At 42.2% G+C, this 22862-nt stretch overlaps 1 protein-coding gene across 2 annotated transcripts; it reads left to right on the forward strand.

The window, feature by feature from the left end:
* On the forward strand, positions 1–22862 carry CS (citrate synthase). Of its 2 annotated transcripts, XM_045553659.1 has the most exons (12): positions 177–226; positions 5597–5784; positions 10578–10628; positions 11566–11673; positions 12419–12484; positions 12694–12825; positions 13085–13273; positions 18836–19035; positions 19600–19729; positions 19854–19955; positions 20739–20948; positions 21304–22862. In XM_045553659.1, the coding sequence occupies exons 3-12, from the start codon at positions 10626–10628 to the stop codon at positions 21472–21474; spliced, it is 1311 nt and encodes a 436-aa protein (XP_045409615.1). In that variant the 5' UTR covers positions 177–226; positions 5597–5784; positions 10578–10625; the 3' UTR covers positions 21475–22862. The 2 variants fall into 2 exon arrangements, with proteins under 2 accessions (XP_045409614.1, XP_045409615.1); XM_045553658.1 differs by lacking the exon at positions 5597–5784 and having other exon boundaries at positions 1–226.

Below are 22862 nucleotides of genomic sequence, written 5' to 3' on the forward strand. Positions count from 1 at the left end.
GCGGGGCCTCGCTGAGGACCCCGGGGTGGGCGCCGCCGCCGGTTCGTCTACCCTTTCCCTGAGCCGCCTCCTTTCAACCTTGTCCACTGGTTGGCGTGGCCTTTGGTGCAGCGGCGGCGGCTCCCGTTCCTGCCCAGCTCTCTCCCCTCCTTCCCTCCCCACCAGATCCTGGAGTTCGCCCGCCATGGCTTTACTCACTGCGGCCGCCCGGCTCTTGGGAGCCAAGGTGAGTAGCTAGGGGAGGGAGCACGCCATCCCAGGGTGGGGCTGAGGCGACCGCAGGCCCTCGAGCGCCGGGGTCTCCCTCCCACACCCGCGCGCACCCCTGCGCGCCTTAAAGGGGCCCTGCGCTGGGCTGGCCGCCAGCCCTGCGCGGAGCTCCCAGGGCCATGTGCTACGCTTCTCTTCGGCACCGGGGGTGAAGTGAACGCTGCCCGCCCCGGCCTGCAGTCTGGCGGGTGAGTAGGCCCGACCCTACTGTCACCTGGTATGTCTAAGGTGGAAGACGGAGAGATGCGTTACTCTGGAAAAAGAAGGAGCCCAGATGAGCCTCCAGTAGAGAACAGAGGTGTGGTGTTCCACTGGAGTTAGGGAAAGAGTCTGTTCGGTGGAAGGGGCGGGGGTGAACAGGTAAAAGGGGTGGCAGAAATGAAGAGATATGCACACACTGTCTGTGGGCCAGAGCTGGACAATGGCTAATTTCATCTTCTGCTTTGTAGGAAGGGCCTTGTTAGTTCCTAAACTGCTTGTTTCTGTTTCTCTAACCCAATTATTTAAGCCTTTAGTGACCACACCGTACCAGTTTCTGCTAGAAAAGTGGGACCCTGATTTGCTGTTCTGGTAACAAAAAGAAAAAGAAAAAAAAAAAAAAGTGGGACCCTCAGGTCCTCTTTGTCCTTGGGACTCTTTCACTTACTCTTTACATAGGAGGAGCTTGGGTGGGGTGGAGCACTTCTGTAAAACCTCCTGCATGATTATCACATATGATTGGAGAAAGAACCAGAAAGGTGGTTCCACCAGACTGCAGACCAATAAATGAAGATACTCTGCAAGATATAGTAATGCCAAGATCATGCGACCAGTTATATACTACTTGCTTGTCCAGGTGTTGCTGTTGATCTTAAGTCTATCTAGGATCCATTCTTTGGGGCCCTTTACTTGACGTTTGTTAGTTTTGGGATCCTAGAAATACTGTTGCAGGTAATGGTGCCTCCAATTTCAAATTGCCAGTACTTTTGGTTCTAGATAACTTGGCCTTTTAAACAGAGAAACTGCTGTGCTGAGGGAGTCGTGGCCCTCTAATCCAAGCAAGGACAGTCCCACAAGTGACCTTGACTAATGCAAAGAACTTATGCTTTCTCTTCAGCAGATGGTTTAAAGTTGCTACCACCTGAAGGAAAGGAAAGCCTTAGACTGATTTTGGCTTGCCATGCGTTAGTTTTTCATGGTTGGCAGAGATAAAGTGAAACCTGTAGGATTTACCTTGAGGTTCTTCCAGGCACCCAGCAGCAAGGTAGAGACTGATCATTTGGGAGATACTTGTCTTACTTGGCTGTTGCTTCTCCTGCTGCCAGGGAACAGGGTAAGGAAACCTCTTGGGAAATGAAGCAAGTTCTAGATAGTGTTTTGGCAGAATAGGGGACACTATAATTAGCTCGTTCCACAACTGCTAACTCAAACCAGATAGACTGACCCTACAGTGAATTTGAAAAAGCCTTTGGATTTACCTTTTGAATTTATTGTGTCCCTTAAGCCCTTAGGGAAGCTCAGAACAATTTTGGGATGACAGGGCTACATAATTTTGGTATCATTATTTTCTCTACTCTCCTGTTAGAGATAGCCCTGAGGATCCTAGAAACCAATAAGTTGAAAGCTATTAGAAGGCTTTTGACCGGTAAAACTAGCAAAGCCCAACAAGCTCAGGAATGGAAATTTCCTGAAAATTAAGCAATGTGACCAAGATACCAAGAAGCCTTTCAACTTGTCAGCATTGCTAGCACCTGCTTGGGCTTTCTAGATTAGACCGTGTCTAGTGGTAGTCATAATTGGTAATAGATTTTACTTTTGCTATTAAGGTAGGCTTTAGAAGGCTAACTAGTCTTCTGACCTGGGAGAACTGACCGCTACCACTTTGATTCTCAAGGTCAGATACAGTTTCACTTTTCTGAGAAACGATTTTTTTAACCTTGCTAGGAGACAGAAATGCATTGTTCCATTCTACCCACTGTCAGATGATTTAAATGAACACCTGAGTTAGACTAATTGAGAGCCTTGACATTATTTGACTTCTTGTTTGTCAAATGAATTAATACTAAGCAATGGCCTTAGTATTATCTGTGAGTGTCCCAGCTTTGTGACATAATATCTTTTCACAGATGCTCCGGGTTTAGATTTGGTCTGGGAATTGAAGTAGGACTACAGTTCACTTCTGGACTCTTGAAGTCAACATGCTTAACCAACCCTAGCTAAAGGGAGTTGATTCTTATACTATTGAGAATTGCTCCTCCAAGCTGTGATACTTGAATCTTTGAGTAAATCAATCGAAAGATGTTTCTAGATTATTTCCGGACTTTTTAAAGACATTTAAATAAACACCAGTGGTTCCTTTACAGCAGTCTTATACCACCGCACAACATCTCCTGTATGAGTTCTAGTCTGAAATTGAATTCAATAAAACCGAGTTGGTTTTATCCTGTGAGATGTTTACTCTTAAAGCCCAAAACTTTTAAAAGCAAGGGTTCAGGTCTCTGTGCCTTCACTGTCAGCCTACCCAAAGTAACAGTGATTCCCAGATGCTTACTAGATGGACTAAAGATGGAGATGAGCAGAGCTTTATGGGGTGCTAGTGATGGGATGATTGCATTTGTTCTTTTTCCTTTTCCTTTCTTTTTTTTTTTTTGACATGGGGTCTTGCTTTGTTGCCCAGGTTGCAGTGTGGTGGTATGATCATAGCTCACTCCAGCCTCAAACTCCTGAGCTTGAATAACCTTAGCCTCCTGAGTAGCTGAGACACTACAGGTGTGAGCCACGCACCTGCTAATTAAAAAACATTTTTTTAGAGATGAGGTCTTGCTATGTCGCCCAGGCTGGTCTCAAACTCCTGGCCTCAAGCAATCCTCCGGCCTCAGCCTCCTGAGTGGCTGAGATTACAGGCATGAGCCATCATGCCTAGCTTCAAATTTGTTTTTTCTAGTGGTCTTTAGGTTGGTAGTAGGTGAATGAATGCATGAGCATGGGTAGGCAGCTAGGGCAGCAGTGAAATAGACAGAGAAGGAAGGGCTGGTATTCCTGGTTCTTAGAATCCAAGTGGGCAGCAGAAAGGAAACCAGACTTGGTGGATCCCACTAAAGCCACACAGTAATTAATTCTGCCCTGTGTCAAGGGTTTATGTGATAGAGTTGAATAGGATGTGAAATTTAAAACCTTGGTGAAGCAGCTTTAGCAATAGTTCTTTCTTAGCATCTGACTGTCTTTCAGTTCTTTCTTCAACTGCTCAGATTCTTTAGGTCTGTATTTATTTTAACATGATTCCATTTTAAAAGGTCTATAAGTTCACAGTGGGCATCATCACCTGGAATGCTTATTCACATTGCAGATTCCTGGATCCTACCTTCAGATTATGATTCACCAAAGGTGGGATGATGTCTGGAAACTTGTGTTTTTTTTAATAACCTCGGTTGACCGTTAAGAGACTGATGATGCTTGGTGGTCTCAGGACCTTACTGTTAGGCCAGTAAAGCCACCTGTAGGCCTTTTTGTTTGAACTTTATTGGATGCATTATAGGAAACTTTGAGTGTTTGGGCATTGTTTTTTGGATGACTGATTATTTTAAAAATGGACTTCAAAAGTAACCATTCTAAGCAGCGTTGTGCTTTAGGCTGTTTTCTCTAGGTTTTTCTTCCTAGGCCTTTTTCCCCAAATGCATAAGGCATTTGGGAAAAAAGGAAAGTGTTAGGAGCTGAAAGCAAAGTGTTAGTCACTAAAGCTTGTAAGAACTCCTAGCAGAAGTGAGGGAATAGTTTCTAATTTCTGAGAAAGTATATGGTGACAGCTCTTGTATGCTTTATTCACTAGTGTACACTTAGTGTACATATAATAAATAGTTGTTCAAGACATATTTGTTAAAAATGGTAAGGGTTTCTACTGAAAGGAAAATTCAGGACTATTTATTCTTAGGCTGGAGTGTTATCTTTAGCAGTCTTCTTTACTGAATGATCAGTGAACCTTTAGGCAAGAGACTGTTGTAAAATGACAGTTGGGTAAAATTATTAAAGAAACTCCTGTTTGGGTGTGGTGGCTTACACCCGTAATCCTAGCACTCTGGGAGGCTGAGGCAGGAGGATCGTTTGAGGTCAGCAGTTCAAGACCAGCCTGAGCAAAAGCGAGACCCGTCTCTACCAAATATAGCAAAAATTAGCTGGGAGTGATGGTGTGTGCCTATAGTCCCAGCTACCCAGGAGGCTGAGGCAGGAGGATTGCTTGAGCCCCGGAGTTTGAGATTGCAGTGAACTATGATGATGCCACTACATTCCAGCCAGGGTGACAGAGTGAGACTCTGTCCAAAAAAAAGAAAAAAAAAGACAGAAAGAAAGGAAAGAAAGAGAGAGAAAGGAAAAGAAAGAAAGATATAAACTCTTTTCAGTATTAAGGGGGTCAAAGTGTGAACTGTAGATTACGCTGCTCAGGCTATTAAGTGGCCTGACCAAGTAGTGCAGGCTGACTTCCAGTATCACCATTGTGAAACACAGACATTAAATGGCTTTAGTTCTCTGACCTGGTTCTGGGGAGAGAGGAGCCTTTGTCCTATTTGTATTCATTTCCTCTTAATGCGAGTTGTTCCTTCTGCATTAGAAGACTGTAGGGACAAGATTATTCCTGCTGGTTGTTAATGTATTATGTGTGCTCCATCAAACAAGCCAGTCCTGCTGGCTTGGCTAGCTCTGATTTTTATTGATAGACAAGGGCCCTCCTGTTAAAATCAGGAGTATCTCTCTCAAGGTTTTAATGTTGGTCATGTGGATATGTGGTAGAATATAGTCTTGATGTGCCAAGGATGGAGAATCAAATAAAATTCGGCTGCTCCCCTGTAGAGTGAGGGTCCCAAATGTGGACCAATGATGATATGGGGTAAGAGGAGTAGGAGGGAAATAACTACATTATCGAGTAAGTGGTTATCCAAATAGGATCCTGTTGATTACACAATTTGGAAAAGGGAGTAGTTAATTGATATCTGGTAAGTGATTTGGCCAATACCCTATTCCTAGAATACTCTAAATATTATAGGCAAGTCTTTGGCAGAATTTCCTGCATGTACTAATTAGTCCTTTTCTTCTCTTAGCCCTTTAAGATAGAGGTTCTTTTAATTGTTATATTTTTCCATATCCTAGCACATTTGGGAGTCACAGCCCATTTCTATCAATAATAGCAGACTCACTAGAGCAGATCTGGTAAGGGGGTAGTAGCATATGAAGTTTGAAAAAGCCTCTTAGTGATTGTGATATGCCCACCTCCACCCTGTAGAGAATACTGGCCATCAGACATTGTGAGCCAAGCCCTTGTCTTTGGAAGCAGCTCTCTTCGTCTCTCCCCATGAAGGAGCTGACCTATTGAGTGAGGTGGACTGCCTGATTCACCTGACAGCTGCTGTTCCAGTAGAGTGACTCCACAGGTGGCGTGCAACCAGAAGCCAAAAGCTCAGCTGCCACACCTCCAAGGCTGAGGGAGGAGCTGAGAGGTAGAAGTTCAGAAATGACTCAGAAGTTTGTAATCTGCCTATCCCATCAGTGAGTATAAACTGAATGTACTGTACAAAGCCATTCAGCAGCTTTCTTTGGCAGCCAGGGGATAGAGGAAATAAGGTTTGCAACTTTAAGTGTGACATTTTTCAAGCATCGCCTTTCTAGAGTCATTTGCTCAGCTGGTGGAGATTAGGGTTACTTAAATTTGTTTCCTCTCCCTGAGACTCCTCCCATCTTGTTAAAAAGGCCCTTTAAAAGAAAATTGGGGCTTTACCTGTTCTGCAGCTAGAAGGAATTATCCATTCACTTCCTCCTCAGGCTTGACTGCCTCTTTCCTGGGATCCAACTCCAGGAAAGAGTTCTGACACTTGATGATAGATAAGAAGCCAACACATTTCTCAGAAATATTCATTGAACTCAGCTATGTATAAGCAATTGTTCTACGTGGCTTTATGCAAATTATCACTCTGTCACTCAGGCTGGAGTGCAGTGGCATGATCATTGCTCTGTAGCCTTGAACTCCTGGGCTCAAGTGATCTTCCTGCCTTAGCCTCCTGAGTAAGACTACAGGGTTACACCATCACACCTGGCTAACTTTTCCTTTTTTTTTTTTCTGTTTTTTTAAGAGATGGTATCTTGCTGTGTTGCCCAGGCTGGTCTCCAACTCCTGGCCTCAAGCAGTCCTCCCACTTGAGTCTCTCAAAGTGCTGGGATTACTGGTGTGAGCCACACTGGCCCTAAAGTTGGCTTTTATTATTGCCATTTTAGAGATGTGAAAACTGAGACTTAGAGAAGTTAGATCACATAACCAAGATAATAAAGCAGGAAAGTAGCAGAATCTGAATTTAGGACTTGCTTCTTGATAACACCTAAACTGCAGATCTTGGAGGGTGGAGGAGGGGATGAGGAGATGGTTAAATTCACACCTAACAGGTACAATAACTTTAACTCATGCTGTACAAAAGCAATTTATGTAGCCAAACATTTGTCCCCCCAAAATATTCTGAAATAAAAAAATCATACTAAACTGCAGATCTGGATTCAGTAGGTCTGAGGTGCAAGATTCTGCATTTCTAACAAGCTTCAAGTAATACTAATACTGCTGGCTAGGAGGTCACATTTTAAGTAATAAAACTTTTGAGTACCTTTACGTATATCCTTACTGGAGCCTGAGAATCAGACTCTGAGTTAAGTAGTTTGTTATCTTAAATATGGAAATGGGAAGGGAAACAGTAGTTAATTGTTTTGCTTTGGTTGTCTCAGTTATTTAGTAATGGAGCTGGGGCTAGAACCCAGATTTTGTAACTCCAAATCAAGTGCTGTGAACTCTGCATCATTAGATAGAGTTGTCCTAAGTTGAGTTTTTCATACTCTCCCCTTTTGAACAGTTTTATCAATGAATTGCTTCCTTTAAAATCCCTCTGATTTCTTTGGTTTTCCAAGCTTCAGAGTTACCAAAAAATGTGACTGATCCTGACACTGGTGGGGGCTCGAAAGTGGCTATACTTTTATTTTACATATTTATTATATAACAAATACACAGTTTTAAGTTCTTTGTAAATATTTACTTAATCCTCATAACAATCCTTTGAGGTAGGTACTATTATTATTCCCCTTCTACAGATAAGGAAACTGAGGCACATAAAGGTTAAATGGTTTGGTTAGGGTCCCACAGCCAGCAAGTGACAGAGAAGTGTAGTAGAAACAATATACTAGCTTTATTCTATAAGCACATAGGCAAGCTCTCTACAAACTAGCGTTGCTTTGCTAATTGGAGATCTGCCTAAGAAGTGCTGATGATCAAGGTTAGGGACAGTGAAGATCACCTGTCTTTAGTTTACTCCTGAGGCTTCTCCTTAAATGGCAAAGGAGCTCTCTACAAAAGAAATTAAGATTTTGCTGAGGGTGGTAGTGGGTGATAGTTTAGTTGCAACTATCCTTTCCCTAACCATTTCTTAAAGTAACAGTCATATAAACAGATTTGAGAGATGGTGGTAACTAAGCAGCAGTCATGGCCCATTTGATCCCTTTTAAATGATGTTGTGTTCTTACAGCCTAGTTAGGTGACCTTTTCTTTCCGGTTTCCTCCTTTGGCTTTTTGTTTTTGTTTTTTTAATGTTTAATGAAGTAAAAGGAGAGGGAACAGCTAGTTCATTCATTGATTCTAGCAGTTCTCTCACAATGAAAACTTTTTATTTTATGTTCATATTGGTGGAAGAAAGACCTCCAACCAGAAGGAATTTCCATTTTCACCTTAAGATTTGGGCTCTCATTCTATCTGTTGAGCTTGGATAATTTTTTTTTTTTAACCTAGGATTTAATCTTAAACTATTCTTATAATCCTCTGTCTTGCCAATGAAGCAGCTAGGCATTATAGAAACTTAAGGATGGTTAGAAGTGGAAAAATTATCATTATGGAGAAACTTCAACTTCTTTCAGATGATCTGATCCCTGTAGCTGCTTCAAAAACAAAACAAAACCACAATAAACAACAACCCACAATTAAGAGGTCTGCTGCTGTGCTGATGTGGTCTCTGAGAGACGAGGCCTCTGTAATAGGGGATCTGTGAGACCCTGGAACATGGAATAGCTTAGACAAGGTTAACTGTATAAGACAATAGTTTAAACTCATTCACGTCTTCCCTTGACCACTTTTAGTGACTTGTAAGATAAGGCAAAGTTACACCTGTGAGTGCTGGGTTAAGTTTCCTATTCACCCTATATGTAGGGTGAAGCGGCTGTGAAGGGATTTTTGTGCTTCCTACTTCTTGCCCAGGTGAAGAATTGAGCTAGAGGAGACTCTTCAGGAAGTTAGGAAATGAGTTAAGGACAGCCCTGTTGAGGCATTCCCTCTTTGCTTTAGGGACATACTGGCTTGCCTTATGTTCTCTGTATTTCTTTGGATTGATTCTTTTAAAAATAGCCTTTTCTGAAGGGTCTCTTTTCCTTTCAGTCCTCCCCCCTGCCCCAACAGAAATAGGAAGGGACAGTACATTCTAAAAAGCCTCCTGCCCTAAGAACTCTAGAGTGAGAACAGAACTCTCACCCTAAGTATGTAGCTTTTTGTAATTTATACAGTACCACCTGTTCAAATGATTTTCTGCACAGCCAGACAACAGTGCAATGATTACTAGAAAAGGCCTTTTGGCATAAGGAGGAAAGGTGTAGACTTGTTCCAGGTTTAGTTTATTTGTGCGCATGTGTAATCTTTTTAATTTGCAAAGTACCTTTCACATCCACTATAATTTAATTATCACAAGACAATCCTGTGAGGTATATGATGAGTGTTAGCATCATATTATAGAGCAGGAAACTGAGGCTTGACTCATTTTCTCTTCAAAATAATATAGTGTAGAAAAGCTAATTTTCTTGTCTACGTCCTTTTTCCTAATTAGTAGTATAATTGGTCGTCTTATTTCTAAGTTGGTGTTGAACTTCTGTTGGAACTCTGCAGTCTTATAGAAAGTAGTTTCTCGGCTGGGTGCGGTGGCTCACGCCTGTAATCCTAGCACTCTGGAAGGCGGAGGCGGGTGGATTGTTTGAGCTCAGGAGTTCGACACCAGCCTGAGCAAGAGCGAGACCCTGTCTAAGAAATTATATGGGCAGCTAAAAATATATATAGAAATATTAGCCGGGCATGGTGGCACATGCCTGTAGTCCCAGCTACTCGGGAGGCTGAGGCAGTAGGATCGCTTGAGCCCAGGAGTTTGAGGTTGCTGTGAGCTAGGCTGACGCCACGGCACTCTAGCCCGGGCAACAGGGTGAGACTCTGTCTCAAAAAAAAAAAGAAAAAGTAGTTTCTCTTTGCTGGAGTAGGGGGGAACTTACCCCTACACATAGAAAAACATAAGCTATCCATGCCGTTTATCTCTGTAGTGAGGGATAGCCTTCTTGAGTCTCAGGCTCATCTTTCTCCATAATTTTCTTAATTACTTCCTAAAGTATATCTTTTTTGCAAGGTAAGCATGAAACGAAGTTTATTGAGGAAGGGCAAGATAGGTTCACAGAGCAAGACTGAGATACAGGTTTACAGAGCAAAAGCAAGACACATTGGCCACAGATGATGAACGGGCTCCCCTGTCATAAAAAAAGGGCCCTCCCTCTTTGTTAAGTTGTTCACATGCACACACAACTCTGGCTTAATAATTATTGTCTCTTGGCATGCTTTTAGAAAATTTTCCAGTTTTCAAGTTTCCATAGCCAGACCCAGTGGCTCACACCTGTAATCCTAGCACTCTGGGAGTTCAAGGCTAACCTAAGCAAGAGTGAGACTCATCTCTAAAAAAAAAAAGTTTCCATTGCTGCTGCTGTTGTAGTCTTCCCATCAGTTGTTTGTTTGTAGATAGTCTGTCTTTGTGCTTTTTCTAGGAGTGTTAGACGTAGTGTTGTAAGGCTGCTCCCTGCCTGTGGGCTTTCCTAGACTAGAGAGGTTGAAGTCCTGCCAAAAGACCAGGTGCAGGAGAGATCTTACCAGCAGCATTCAGTAATTGGTCAGTTTCCTCATTTGTTTTTCCTCGGGGCCACTCAGAAATATTGATAGCTAGACCTAGATGGACTGGATACTCAACAACTGCCCTGCTCTGGAACCCAGATCATGGGAAAGATTCTTCAGGAAATGCTAGTGAAGCTATGAATACAAGAAACAGAGTAAAACCTGCTGCTGTGTCCAGACTGGTAACTCTTCCCAGGCTGTTCAGGGCCTTTTACAGCTTTCTTATGTCAGACTATCCTAAGAGGCTAAGATGAAGAGAGAGAGGTTGAGTCACTACAACTCTTTCTTGTTGATACAAAGGAGGGAGGAGTAACTTTTACATAACGTTTTTATTTTTGCTTTGCAGAATGTATCTTGTGTTGTTTTTGCTGCCCGGCATGCCAGTGCTTCCTCCATGGTAAGGTTTGGAAAAGAAGATAGAATTGTTGGGCTGTGGGACAGAGGGTTTGGGGATCAGCTGGTCTCTTATTCTCTTGTTATTGTCCTGAGTATCTCCTAGAAGTGTCCATTATTATTATTGTTATAACTACTATTACTATATTACTATTTTAAGAAATAATTTACTCAATGGTATAGTGAAGTGGGAATATCAGATACTTTTGCCTAATTCTTTCTTGAAAATTTAAATATTTTAAATTGTGGTAAAATATATATAATATAAAATTTACCAATTTAATAATTTAAGTGTATGGTTCAATGGCAATAAGTGCATTTACATTATTGTGCAGCCATTGCCACCATACATCTCCATAACTTTTTCATTTTCCCAGATTAAAACTGTACCCATTAGTCAATACTTATTCCGTCCTCCCCTGCCTAATTCTTTTATCCTCATTTATACATAATATTAATAGTTGACCAGACTTCTGGCAGATACAGAAAACCAAATTCTTTTTTTTTTTTTTTTGAGACAGAGTCTCGCTGTGTTGCCTGGGCTAGAGTGAGTGCCGTGGCGTCAGCCTAGATCACAGCAACCTCAAACTCCTGGGCTTAAGCGATCCTCCTGCCTCAGCCTCCCGAGTAGCTGGGACTACAGGCATGCACCACCATGCCTGGCTAATTTTTTTCTGTATATATATATTTTAGTTGGCCAGATAATTTCTTTCTATTTTTAGTAGAGACGGGGTCTCACTCTTGCTGAGGCTGGTCTCGAACTCCTGACCTCGAGCGATCCACCCACCTCGGCCTCCCAGAGTGCTAGGATTACAGGCGTGAGCCACCGCACCCGGCCCCAGAAAACCAAATTCTAAAAAGCAAAGTCTTCATACACCTACTTTGCAGGAAATCTAATAAACTTTTTGACGGTCACTTAGCCCTTCTACTTCTCTTTTTAGAATTTGAAAGACATTTTGGCTGATCTGATACCTAAGGAGCAGGCCAGAATTAAGACCTTCAGGCAGCAACATGGCAAGACGGTGGTGGGCCAAATCACTGTGGACATGGTAAGGGTTGTGGGACCTTGGCCGGGAAAAGTAGCTCTGTAATGTGCTTCAACAAGAGCACTATTCTCTTCACTTACTGTTCAAAAGCATTGTGTCCCATATAAGAAAATGTTTGGGGTTTATGGTGTTCATTTGAGATTAGATTGTTCTTTTCTACAAATTTAATAGTTGAGCTTAATCTAATTCACCTATGGGGAAGGATAGATGAAGTTTCTATTCCTATTCCTAATCCCTCAGCTTTTGGGGCCAGGACTCTGTGTCTTTGAATTGATGTTATGCCAGCCATCTAGTTAAACCATAGCCCTAGTGGCCCTCTACAACAGTATTAGGATGACTTTTCCCCAGGCTTAAGATACTGAGCAGCTCAGATGATAGTTTCACAGCAGTTTTTGGCCATTGGTATCCACCCCTTCCCCTATAATATATCTCATTCTGTTTACTTTGGTTGGTGGGACTTAGGAGTTAAGGGGGCTAAGAGTGGGAAGGAGAAAAAATAAAATACAGTAAGAAAAGGAAGCAGAGGCAGAAACGTTAAAGAAAGAGAGTGATTTCTCAACTTAGAAACTTAAGCAAAGTTCAATTCTTTAGAAGGTTAACTCCTCAGACATTTTCTTCCCCCAAGTACAAGTCAGAGAATAAGTTTCCTCTCCCGGATCCCATGAAGTTCTAACAAGCTGTGTCCTGAATCTTTCTGACTACTGGTTACAACCTCTACCTCTTTTATTTTTTTTTCCATCCTCTTTAGATGTATGGTGGCATGAGAGGCATGAAGGGATTGGTATATGAAACATCAGTTCTTGATCCTGATGAGGTAAGACATCTTCATGTCAATCACTAATAATTATTGAGTTTATTGACTATGGAAACCATGGATTAGATCAGTAAGGGTAAGGAGAATAAAACAAAATGTATTAATATTTTGGAAGGTAGAGAATTAGTATGTATGGAATAACTGAAGAACAAGTTTTCCTTTTTAATATATCAACTTAAGAGTTGTAATTCTCACTCTTCTCTGTCAAGGGCATCCGTTTCCGAGGATTTAGTATCCCTGAATGCCAGAAAGTGCTGCCCAAGGCTAAGGGAGGGGAAGAACCCCTGCCTGAGGGCTTATTTTGGCTGCTGGTAACTGGACAGATCCCAACAGAGGAACAGGTAAAGCAGGAGGACATTAGCCTCTCTCATTCCCCTTCTTCATTGCCTTTTTCTGATCTCAGAAACTTAATCCTGATCTGGCTATGGGTGGTAGTTTATAGAGATGTGTAGTGAGGGGAAGGAATCAGAGCGGAGTTCTGCTGTATAAGTGGATAAGATTGGACTCTCTTGACTTTTCTTTACTAAGATGTCACTTTCCTTTTGTTTTTCTTCTTCCTTTTCCTTGATAGTGTTCTGAGCAATGTCTCCTTTTCTACAGGTATCTTGGCTCTCAAAAGAGTGGGCAAAGAGGGCAGCTCTGCCTTCCCATGTGGTCACCATGCTGGACAACTTTCCCACCAATCTACACCCCATGTCTCAGCTCAGTGCAGCCATTACAGCCCTCAACAGTGAAAGTAACTTTGCCCGAGCATATTCAGAGGGTATCAACCGAACCAAATACTGGGAGGTAGGAAATTTGGGTGGTGTGACCGGTGTGTGATGGGAAGTCAAAGGACTTGAATGTGAAGGGAGGAAAAGGAATGTAGAATTTTGAGAAAAACTACTTGTCTGAGTTATGCCAGAACCTTAACAAATTTTCATTGTAGGCTTGTTTTGTGTTACTTGTTGGGATTATACAGATAGAGCATGGTTCCTATCACCAAGGTTATTGATTTGGTTAGGGTGATATACATGTAAAAAAGAAACTTAAAATTCCATAGCCTTGCTATAATAGAAGTATGTACACAGGGCTGTTGTAACATTGAAAAGGATGTGACATAACTGCAGAGTCCTTGAGGAAAATTTCACAGAGCAGTCTTACCATGGCTCCAGAGGGTCACTTCCCCTCCCCGTCTTATTCAAATAAGGAAAACTTTGAGAAATTTTAAAAGTGGGGTGAACAGCAGCTAAGGCAACTCTAGGGTCTAGGAGGAGGACTAGTGCCAATCAGCCACATTCTGGGCTAGGCAACCCAAGATACCTGTCAGGAGTGGGAGGGTGGTTAGTGTCCTGGGAGTAGGATCCAGAAACAAATAAGCTTTATTCTCTGAAAATGAAAAGTGACCTTAATAGTTCAAACTCTGGTTGGGGTATGGGAAAGCTGTTATATCTTCTCCTAATACATAGTAGATAATTTCTTCCATCCTCTTCCCATATTCCATATACTCACAAACACTGAGTAAAAGTACAAATCGTCTGGCTAGGTTTACAGGAGGCCATCCCATTTTCTTTTCTTATTTGGAGACAGTATAGGAACAGAAAAATTCCTTTTTACAAAGCAAGTACAAGAGCGGGGAGGAGAGAATGGGCATGTACACACCTAATGGGTGCAGTGCACACCATCTGGGGGATGGATGGACACGCCTGAAGTTCTGACTCGGTTGGGGCAAGGGCAATATCTGTAACCTAAACATTTGTACCCCCATAATATGCTAAAAACAACAACAAAAAAGCAAGTATGCTAAATGATTTTTGACCAGGAGATGCTAAACACCAAGAAGGCTTCAAAGGGTTCACTATGATGCAAGACACAATAGCATGATCCACTGGTCTGATGAAACCCCCTTGGGGCCTTGGCAAATCCTGCTTCATTTGGTTGGTCAATATTTATTCAATGTCAACTGTGTATAGAGAATTCTGTTTGCTGTTGAGGAGAGAAGGGAAAGTTTGAAATTTTTATTGACTTGATTGGTATTGGGGAGGTTGGTATAGGAATTATGCAAAATATACATATTCACACCACTTAAAACATTTATTTTTTTTGTGTGGCACAAGCTATGGAACACTTGAAACATTTATAAAGCCACATATCAGCAAGTACAAAAGGTCATATAATCTGAATATATTGCTGTTCTTTTTTTAAAAAATGCTATTCAAGTAATTATCCGTGTGGGTCACCATAACAGAAAGGTTAAATCAAGACCAGCAGTTCTACTCCAGAACATATCTTTCAGAAATTGGCCACACAGAAGTGCCTGTTACTACTTACAGTTTATTTTTACTGCCACAAGGGGGAAAACACAGCTTCTTCATACTTTGTAATAGATGCCTATAAGATATTTCCCAGGCATCCAAACATGCTGCATGCTTACCACTGCCCTTTACTGACCCACTAAAATGAATCTTGTATTCCTGTGCTTGCTATGGCCTCCATTTCAATGTACAGTCATTGCTTAACTGTTCTGCCATGATCTCTATGAGATGCTATCTAAGGGTGACTATCTTGAGGTAAACATGTTATGTTTCGGGACTTTGCTAATCTTTTGGAGAGTATTTGTAAGCAATACCGATGTATTTGACAACCTTAGGATATGTGTCTAGTAAGTTCACACTGCACAAAAATTAGCACCAGTAACTGCTTTAGTTTAGTAGATCTTGATGCTCTTGCTGCCACTTCTCATATCTCTTTCAAAGGTCAGACACACTATTTCAGCTCAGTTCTCTGTCTTGTTTAATTGCAGGCTATTTAAGTAGAATTACATGACAGCATTCAGCTAGTTATTCAGCTGTTAAGAAGGAGTTTTTGTACATATACCTCAAGAGGATGATCCTCTGCCTTCAACATTTCTTCCAGGCTGGGCGTGGTGGCTCACGCCTGTTATCCTAGCACTTGGGAGGCCCAGGCGGGTGGATCGTTTGAGCTCAGGAGTTCAAGACCAGCCTGAGCAAGAGCGAGACCCCGTCTCTACTAAAAATAGAAAGAAATGATCTGGACAACTAAAAATATATATAGAAAAAATTAGCCGGGCATGGTGGCACATGCCTGTAGTCCCAGCTACTCGGGAGGCTGAGGCAGGAGGATTGCTTGAACCCAGGAGTTTGAGGTTGCTGTGAGCTAGGCTGATGCCACAGTACTCTAGTCTGGGCAACAGAGTGAGACTGTCTCCAAAAAAAAAAAATTTCTTCCATAACAGTTTCTATGACTCTAGATTAATAATGTAATCTCTTGAGTAGAAAGAGTTTAACCAGCTTCCAGGTCTCTTTTTGATTGACTTAACTTCACTGATGGCAGGGAGATTGTTCTGATAGAACCGTTTAATTGTGAAGTAGCCTTAAGATGTTGAATTTAGTAAAATTATGAAGTACCTGACAAATCAAGTTATGCTAGTAATGCTACGTTTTGTAAGGTCTGTGAATGGTATATATAGATTTTGAAACTGTTTAAATAAAATTGTAATCATCGTAACACCTAACAGCTATTGAAAACATGCCAGATAGCCAAGTATGCTTAAGTGGTTTACAGTCATTATCTGATTTAATCCTCAGAATAATTCTGTGAAGTGTTATTTATTATTTCCTTTTTTTTTTTTTTTGTAATTCAAGTTTCAGTTTTGCAATCCATTTTCTTACTGAATAGGAAAACAGAATTAGAGAAGTTAAGTAGCTTGCCAAAGGTCATGCAGCTAGTAAGTGGTAGATACCAGGTAGAAACTGGAGTTTGCTTGACCCTGCGATCTCTTCACCATTAATACTGGCTCTCTTCTTTTTCTATAAATGGAAGAATCTTGGCCAGAATTTTACTAGCAGCAGAGATGGTGGCTCACTGTGATGATGATGGTCAGTTATGTTATCTTTATTTAAGACAGCTGTGATGGTGGCATGTTTTAACATTTTTTTCCAAGGCTTTATAAATGAAGAGTAAGTTGGTACAAGTATCTAAATAATACCTCAGTTTTAGATTATTAAAGAAATAAGCAGGAGTTCTCTATAAGATTTGTTTTGTTTCTTAAAACTCTTCTTGACTGTACAATGTTGACTACTACAAAAAGCAAGGTAAGGATCCTACACTGTCATACCTGGACAAATACTTCTTGTTTTAGAAACTTCATCCTGGCTGGGCACAGTGGCTCACACCTGTAATCCAGCAGTTTGGGAGGCCGAGGCAGGATGATTGCTTGAGGCCAGGAGTTGGACAGCCTGGACAACATAGCAAGACCCCTATCTCTACAAAAAATTTTAAAATTAGCCAGGTGTGGTGGTGCACACCTGTGTCCTAGCTATTCTTGAAACTTAGTATGTACTCCACAGATACCAGTTTGCATAGCCTAGGATCCTGTTCTTGACATTCTGCTAATGAATCCAGGTTCCCTAGAACTGCATATCCTTGATGTAGGCTTCTAGAAGTAACCTACTTCTTGGGGGATGTAAAGCTGCAAGGAGGTATAGTTAATAGTATGATTATTATGTTAGTAATCTCTTGAGAAGTTGAATGTATTAGCTAAATATTTCTTGCTTCAGGTAGCTTTTTAATTTTGGCATTATTCTCACTGAAATTGTCTTGTTAAAAACCTATATCTGCTCAGCCTTCTAGAGCTATCAATTTGTAGGAAATACAGTAGACAGAGGAGCATGTTAAATGACATCACAGGTATATAACCAGCAAAATCTTTTTGTTGTTGTTGAGACAGAGTCTCACTTTGCCACCATGGGTAGAATGTAGTGGCATCATCGTAACTCACTTCAACCTCCAACTCCTAGGCTCTAAGCAATCCTCCTGCCTCAGCCTGCCAGGTAGCTGGGACTACAGGTGCGAGCTGTCAACGCCCAGCTGTTTTTTCTTTATTTTTTTTTTTAATTTTTATTTTTATTTTATTTTATTTTTTTTTTTGAGACAGAGTCTTGCTTTGTTGCCCGGGCTAGAGTGAGTGCCGTGGTGTCAGCCTAGCTCACAGCAACCTCAAACTCCTGGGCTTCAGCGATCCTACTGCCTCAGCCTCCCGGGTAGCTGGGACTATAGGCATGTGCCACCATGCCTGGCTAATTTTTTTCTATGTATATTTTAGTTGGCCAGATAATTTCTTTCTATTTTTTTAGTAGAGACGGGGTCTTACTCTTGGTCAGGCTGGTCTCGAACTCCTGACCTTGAGCGATCCACCCGCCTCGGCCTCCCAGAGTGCTAGGATTACAGGCGTGAGCCACTGCGCCCGGCCTGGTTTTTCTTTTTTTTTCTTTCTCTTTGGTAGAGATGAGATCTCACTTTTGCTCAGGCTAGTCTTAAACTCCTGAGCTCAAGCAGTCCTCCTGCCTCGGCCTCCCAGAATGCTAGGATTACAGGCGTGAGCCACTGAGCCTGGCCTATGACCACAAAATCTTAACCATGGGAAATTCTATAGAACAAATGATCCCGTTTTCCATAAATATATTGCAAAGTGAAAAAAGGAGAGCAGAATAAGGAATTTTCAGGACTAGGCGTGATGACTCACATCTATATTCCTAGCTACTCCAGAAGCTAAGGTAGGAGGATTGCTTGAGGCAGGAGTTCCAGACCAGCCTGGGCAATAGAGCAAGACCCTGTCTCTAAAAAACTTCTAAAAATTTGGCTGGCCGCAGTGGCTCATGCCTGTAATCCTAGCACTCTGGGAGGCTGAGGCCAGAGGATTGCGTGAGGTCAGGAGTTAAAGACCAGCCTGAGCAAGATCTAGACCCTGACTCTACAGAAAATAGAAAAAATTAGCTGGGCATAATGGCATGCACCTGTAGTACCAGCTACTTGGGAGGCTGACGCAGGAGGATTGCCTGAGTCTGGGAGTTGGAGGTTGCAGTGAGCTATGATCATGCCTCTGTACTGTAGCCTGGGTGACAGAGTGAGACCCTGTTTCTAAAACAAAACAAAACCTACTGTCTTAGCACATTCATAGAGTGCAAAGTCATAGTATAGTGAGAAAGATAATGATCAAACACATCAGGGTTCAAACCTGACTTTGGCATTTAACTAAATATTTTGAACCTCAGTTCCTTCATCTTTAAAATAGTGGTCATTATATACTTTGTATATAGCATCAGGAAAAATGTTTTAATGTACATGAGATAGTATTATAAATCACTTAGTACAGTGCGTAGGTCCTAACAGTTAATTCAGTTAAATGGTTATTATTGTTGTATACTTTCAAACATACTCAATATATAATAGCCCAGCATATAACCATTAACCCAAATAACTCAATCCATAAAGGACAGACAGTATCCCTGCCTAATTCTTCTTCACTGATAATTCCTTCTTTTTCTCTCCATCTTCCTCTTCTCCCATCAGCTGATTTATGAAGACTGTATGGATCTGATCGCAAAGCTACCTTGTGTTGCAGCAAAGATCTACCGGAATCTCTACCGGGAGGGCAGCAGTATTGGGGCCATTGACTCTAAGCTGGACTGGTCCCACAATTTCACCAACATGTTAGGCTATACTGATGCGCAGTTCACTGAGCTCATGCGCCTGTACCTCACTATCCACAGGTGAGCTAGACCTAGCAACCAGCCATAGCCACCGGGTGCCATGATTGATGGAAATTTTTTTAAAGGGTCCTTTATGTTTTCATCTTCTGGGAACAGATAGTAGGCACCAAGGAGATGCAAATGTGGCATAAGGGGTGATATAAGGCAAGAAAGGGGTCTAGTAACGAAGGTCAAGAGGCCTAGGGAAATTACCCTAAGGGTGCTAAGAACAATATGGTACTTCTAGTTGGGAAAAGGTACTAGCTGCTCACATTAGGTGGTCCTTCAGCTTTCTAGGAGCTCCCTCTTCTGGTCATTGCTACTAAAGCTGGGGTGGGAGTCAGGGATTTGGACACACAAGCATCATCAACTAGTAACCTCTCCAGCTCTGTGGATTAGTGAACAAAAATTGGTAATGAGATTAGGATGTCTTTTGCAAGAGTTTAAGTATAACTGACTGGCTATAGGCTGATGTGAATCCATAATGGGGCTAGTATGTGACAAATAAGAGAACAGCAAGATCTGTGTTTTCATAATCTGCCCTCTTCTTTCTCTTCTTGGCTCTTTCTTCTTACTTCCCCACAGTGACCATGAGGGCGGCAATGTAAGTGCCCATACCAGCCACTTGGTGGGCAGTGCCCTTTCAGACCCTTACCTGTCCTTTGCAGCAGCCATGAACGGGCTGGCAGGGCCTCTACATGGACTGGCAAATCAGGTAAGACTATTCTTTTTCTTTTCCTGCCACATATTTTTCTTACCCCCATGCTTTATTCCTGATCTTGGCATTTTCTCCTGGCATATGCATTGATACTCCTTTTTTCCCCACACTTTAACCATAGGAAGTGCTTGTTTGGCTAACACAACTACAGAAGGAAGTTGGCAAAGAGGTATCGGATGAGAAGTTACGAGACTACATCTGGAACACACTCAACTCAGGACGGGTAAGTGGAAATGCTTAGCAACCAGGAAAGAAGGCAAGACCCAAGTTCTGCAATTTGGAAGATTTAAGAAGAAAGGAATGAGAGAGGTCCCCAAATTAGAGAAAGAGATTTTTTCCCCTCCATTTATCTACCCTGAAAAATTTAGGAAATAATTTTTAGCTGAGTGCAATGGCACGTGCCTAAAGTCCCACCTGCTCAGGAGGCTGAGGCAGGAGGATTCCTTGAGGCCAGGAGTTGAGGCTATAGTGCACTATGATTGTGCCTGTGAATAACCACTGCACTCCAGCCTGGGCAACATAACAAGACCTTGTCTCTAAAATAAATAACATAACAAGACCTTGTCTCTAAAATAAATAAATAAATGAATGAATGAATGAATTTCTAGGCCGGGCACGGTGGCTCACACCTGTAATCCTAGCACTCTGGGAGGCCAAGGCAGGTGGATTGCTCGAGGTCAGGAGTTTGAGACCAGCCTGAGCAAGAGCGAGACCCCATCTCTACTAAAAATAGAAATTATCTGGCCAACTAAAATATATACATAGAAAAAATTAGCCGGGCATGGTGGTGCATGCCTGTAGTCCCAGCTACTTGGGAGGCTGAGGCAGTAGGATCGCTTGAGCCCAGGAGTTTGAGGTTGCTGTGAGCTAGGCTGACGCCACGGCACTCACTCTAGCCCAGGCAACAGAATGAGACTCTGTCTCAAAAAAAAAAAAAAACAAAAAACAACAAAAAAGAATTTCTACCTGAGAATAGCAGCTGTTTTTTTCCCCTCACTCTTTACAGGTTGTTCCAGGCTATGGTCATGCAGTACTAAGGAAGACTGATCCACGATACACATGTCAGCGAGAGTTTGCTCTGAAACATCTGCCTAATGACCCCATGTTTAAGTTGGTTGCTCAACTATACAAGATTGTGCCCAATATCCTCTTGGAACAGGGCAAGGCCAAGAATCCTTGGCCCAATGTAGATGCTCACAGTGGGGTGCTACTCCAGGTAAGTCCTCCTTTCCCTGCTTTCCCTCTAATTTGTACCAAACCCTGTTCTCAGCCATGCACAAAATCAACTCCCTAGTCAGAGCAAGAACTCTTATATTACCTCCCTCATAGAGTCTTTTAATAAAATTGGCTATGATGTGTGGAGAGTAGGGGTTGGGGTTGCTATTGCTCTCTTTTCAGAATCCTGATTGCTATACTTTTCCCAGTGTGTGTCGTTTCTATTTAAGGCTGACTGGGCTAAGTCCCTGGAGAGAAAGGGAAAATAGAGCCTCTAAAGGTTTTCATCACTCTGGACTTGTACATGCCACTGTCTCTGAGCCTTAAACAAAGCCTTTTTCTCTTCTACTTTACAGTACTATGGCATGACGGAGATGAATTACTACACGGTCCTGTTCGGGGTGTCACGGGCACTGGGTGTACTGGCACAGCTCATCTGGAGCCGAGCCCTAGGCTTCCCTCTAGAGAGGCCCAAGTCCATGAGCACGGATGGTCTGATGAAATTTGTGGACTCTAAGTCAGGGTAAAACTGGAGACTGGGAGGAAACTGACTACCAGAAAGTGAGGAAGCTTAAAGATATATACATATATATACCTTTGTTTCAGGGGGCCTTTAAAGACTTAAGATTAAATTGTATCTGAGGCACTGATAATATGTTTGATGTTAAAATATAAATTATGACTTTAAAAGATGAAAAGTGACCCCTTCTTCCCTAACCAGCTCCCTTCCCCTGCCTAGTATGAGTTGCCCATCAACTGTAGGATGACCAGGACTAATGCATGTAGTATGGGTTAGATTTGGTTCCCTGCCATCTCTAGAGTGAGAATCTGGCTCTTTTTCTGGGTCAAAGCTGGTTGCAGAGAATCTTCAGTCACTTCGGAGCTTTTGCTTCTACTCTGCCAAGCCCTCAATGAGCCAGCAAACCCGGATTCTGCCTCTTCTGTTTACAGAGGAATCATGTTGGATTGTCAGCTGTACCAAGCTCTTTCGCCCTATCCCATGCACACAAACATCTCCTAGAGGAACCTATTGGTTAGCTGGACATGCTTTGGCAATTTTTTTATGCTACCAGGTGACCATAAAAGCATGGCATTTGTTGTGACTGGCACCCAGTGTTTGATTTTCACTTTTTAAAATTATCTCGTTAAAATTAAGGTATGGGAGTGTTGTTTCCCATTACTTTAAAATTCACCTCCTTTCAGACTTTCTACACCTGCTGCACCTCAAGATGAGGATTTTCTGGACCTCTCCCTCTTGGTCCCTATTAGAGACCTCTTTCAACAGATCTGTCTGATCTGTGGTCTTTCCCAGTCATTGGGTTTTATCAGTGCTTAATGTGAACTAAGGCTTTTTATTTCTACAGAATATAAGCCACTACCCTCTGACCACCGTGTAGTCCCCCTTTAATATGCTGTGGGACAGGGACTTAGGAATGACCAGCATGATATCTTCAGAGTCTTGTCCCAGGGTTACTAGCACCTCTTTTTGAATAGGGAAATTATTCAAGATTGGACATGGACTCCTTTGAATATCAGTTCTGGGGACTGAGGGCATTAAAAATAGTAAGCTTCCCTCCTCATCCCCTGCCTCAAAAAAATGCCCCCCTTATTTATCAACATCTTTTTCCTGCCCCTTCCCCAAGAGCTCACAGTACAGTGTTTTAGAAGCCCCATTTGCACAGGTTTTCAGCAACTCAGAATGCTCTACTGCCTTTTCTTTGAGAAAGGGTTGATACACTCCTGTTGTGCCCCTTTATCCCCTCAAAACTCCCACCTGTGTTTGTGTGGATCCCTAACCCCTAGAACCACACTGTTGAGATGGACACACTGTAAACCCTTGGGTAACTGTCAGGTCATTATGCAGACTTCAGGTTATTCTGTATAAAATGCAAAATAAATGTTTTTATTAACAATG

Source organism: Lemur catta, chromosome 6, assembly GCF_020740605.2.
Source record: "Lemur catta isolate mLemCat1 chromosome 6, mLemCat1.pri, whole genome shotgun sequence".
NCBI classification, from domain to species: domain Eukaryota; kingdom Metazoa; phylum Chordata; class Mammalia; order Primates; family Lemuridae; genus Lemur; species Lemur catta.

Excerpts from the sequence above, each read along its gene's own strand:
- CS (XM_045553658.1), top strand. The coding sequence starts at position 185 with ATGGCTTTACTCACTGCGGCCGCCCGGCTCTTGGGAGCCAAG. Across the intron at positions 10,629-11,565 it reads ATGCCAGTGCTTCCTCCATG|AATTTGAAAGACATTTTGGC; the intron begins GTAAGGTTTGGA and ends TTCTCTTTTTAG. Across the intron at positions 12,485-12,693 it reads CAGTTCTTGATCCTGATGAG|GGCATCCGTTTCCGAGGATT; the intron begins GTAAGACATCTT and ends TTCTCTGTCAAG.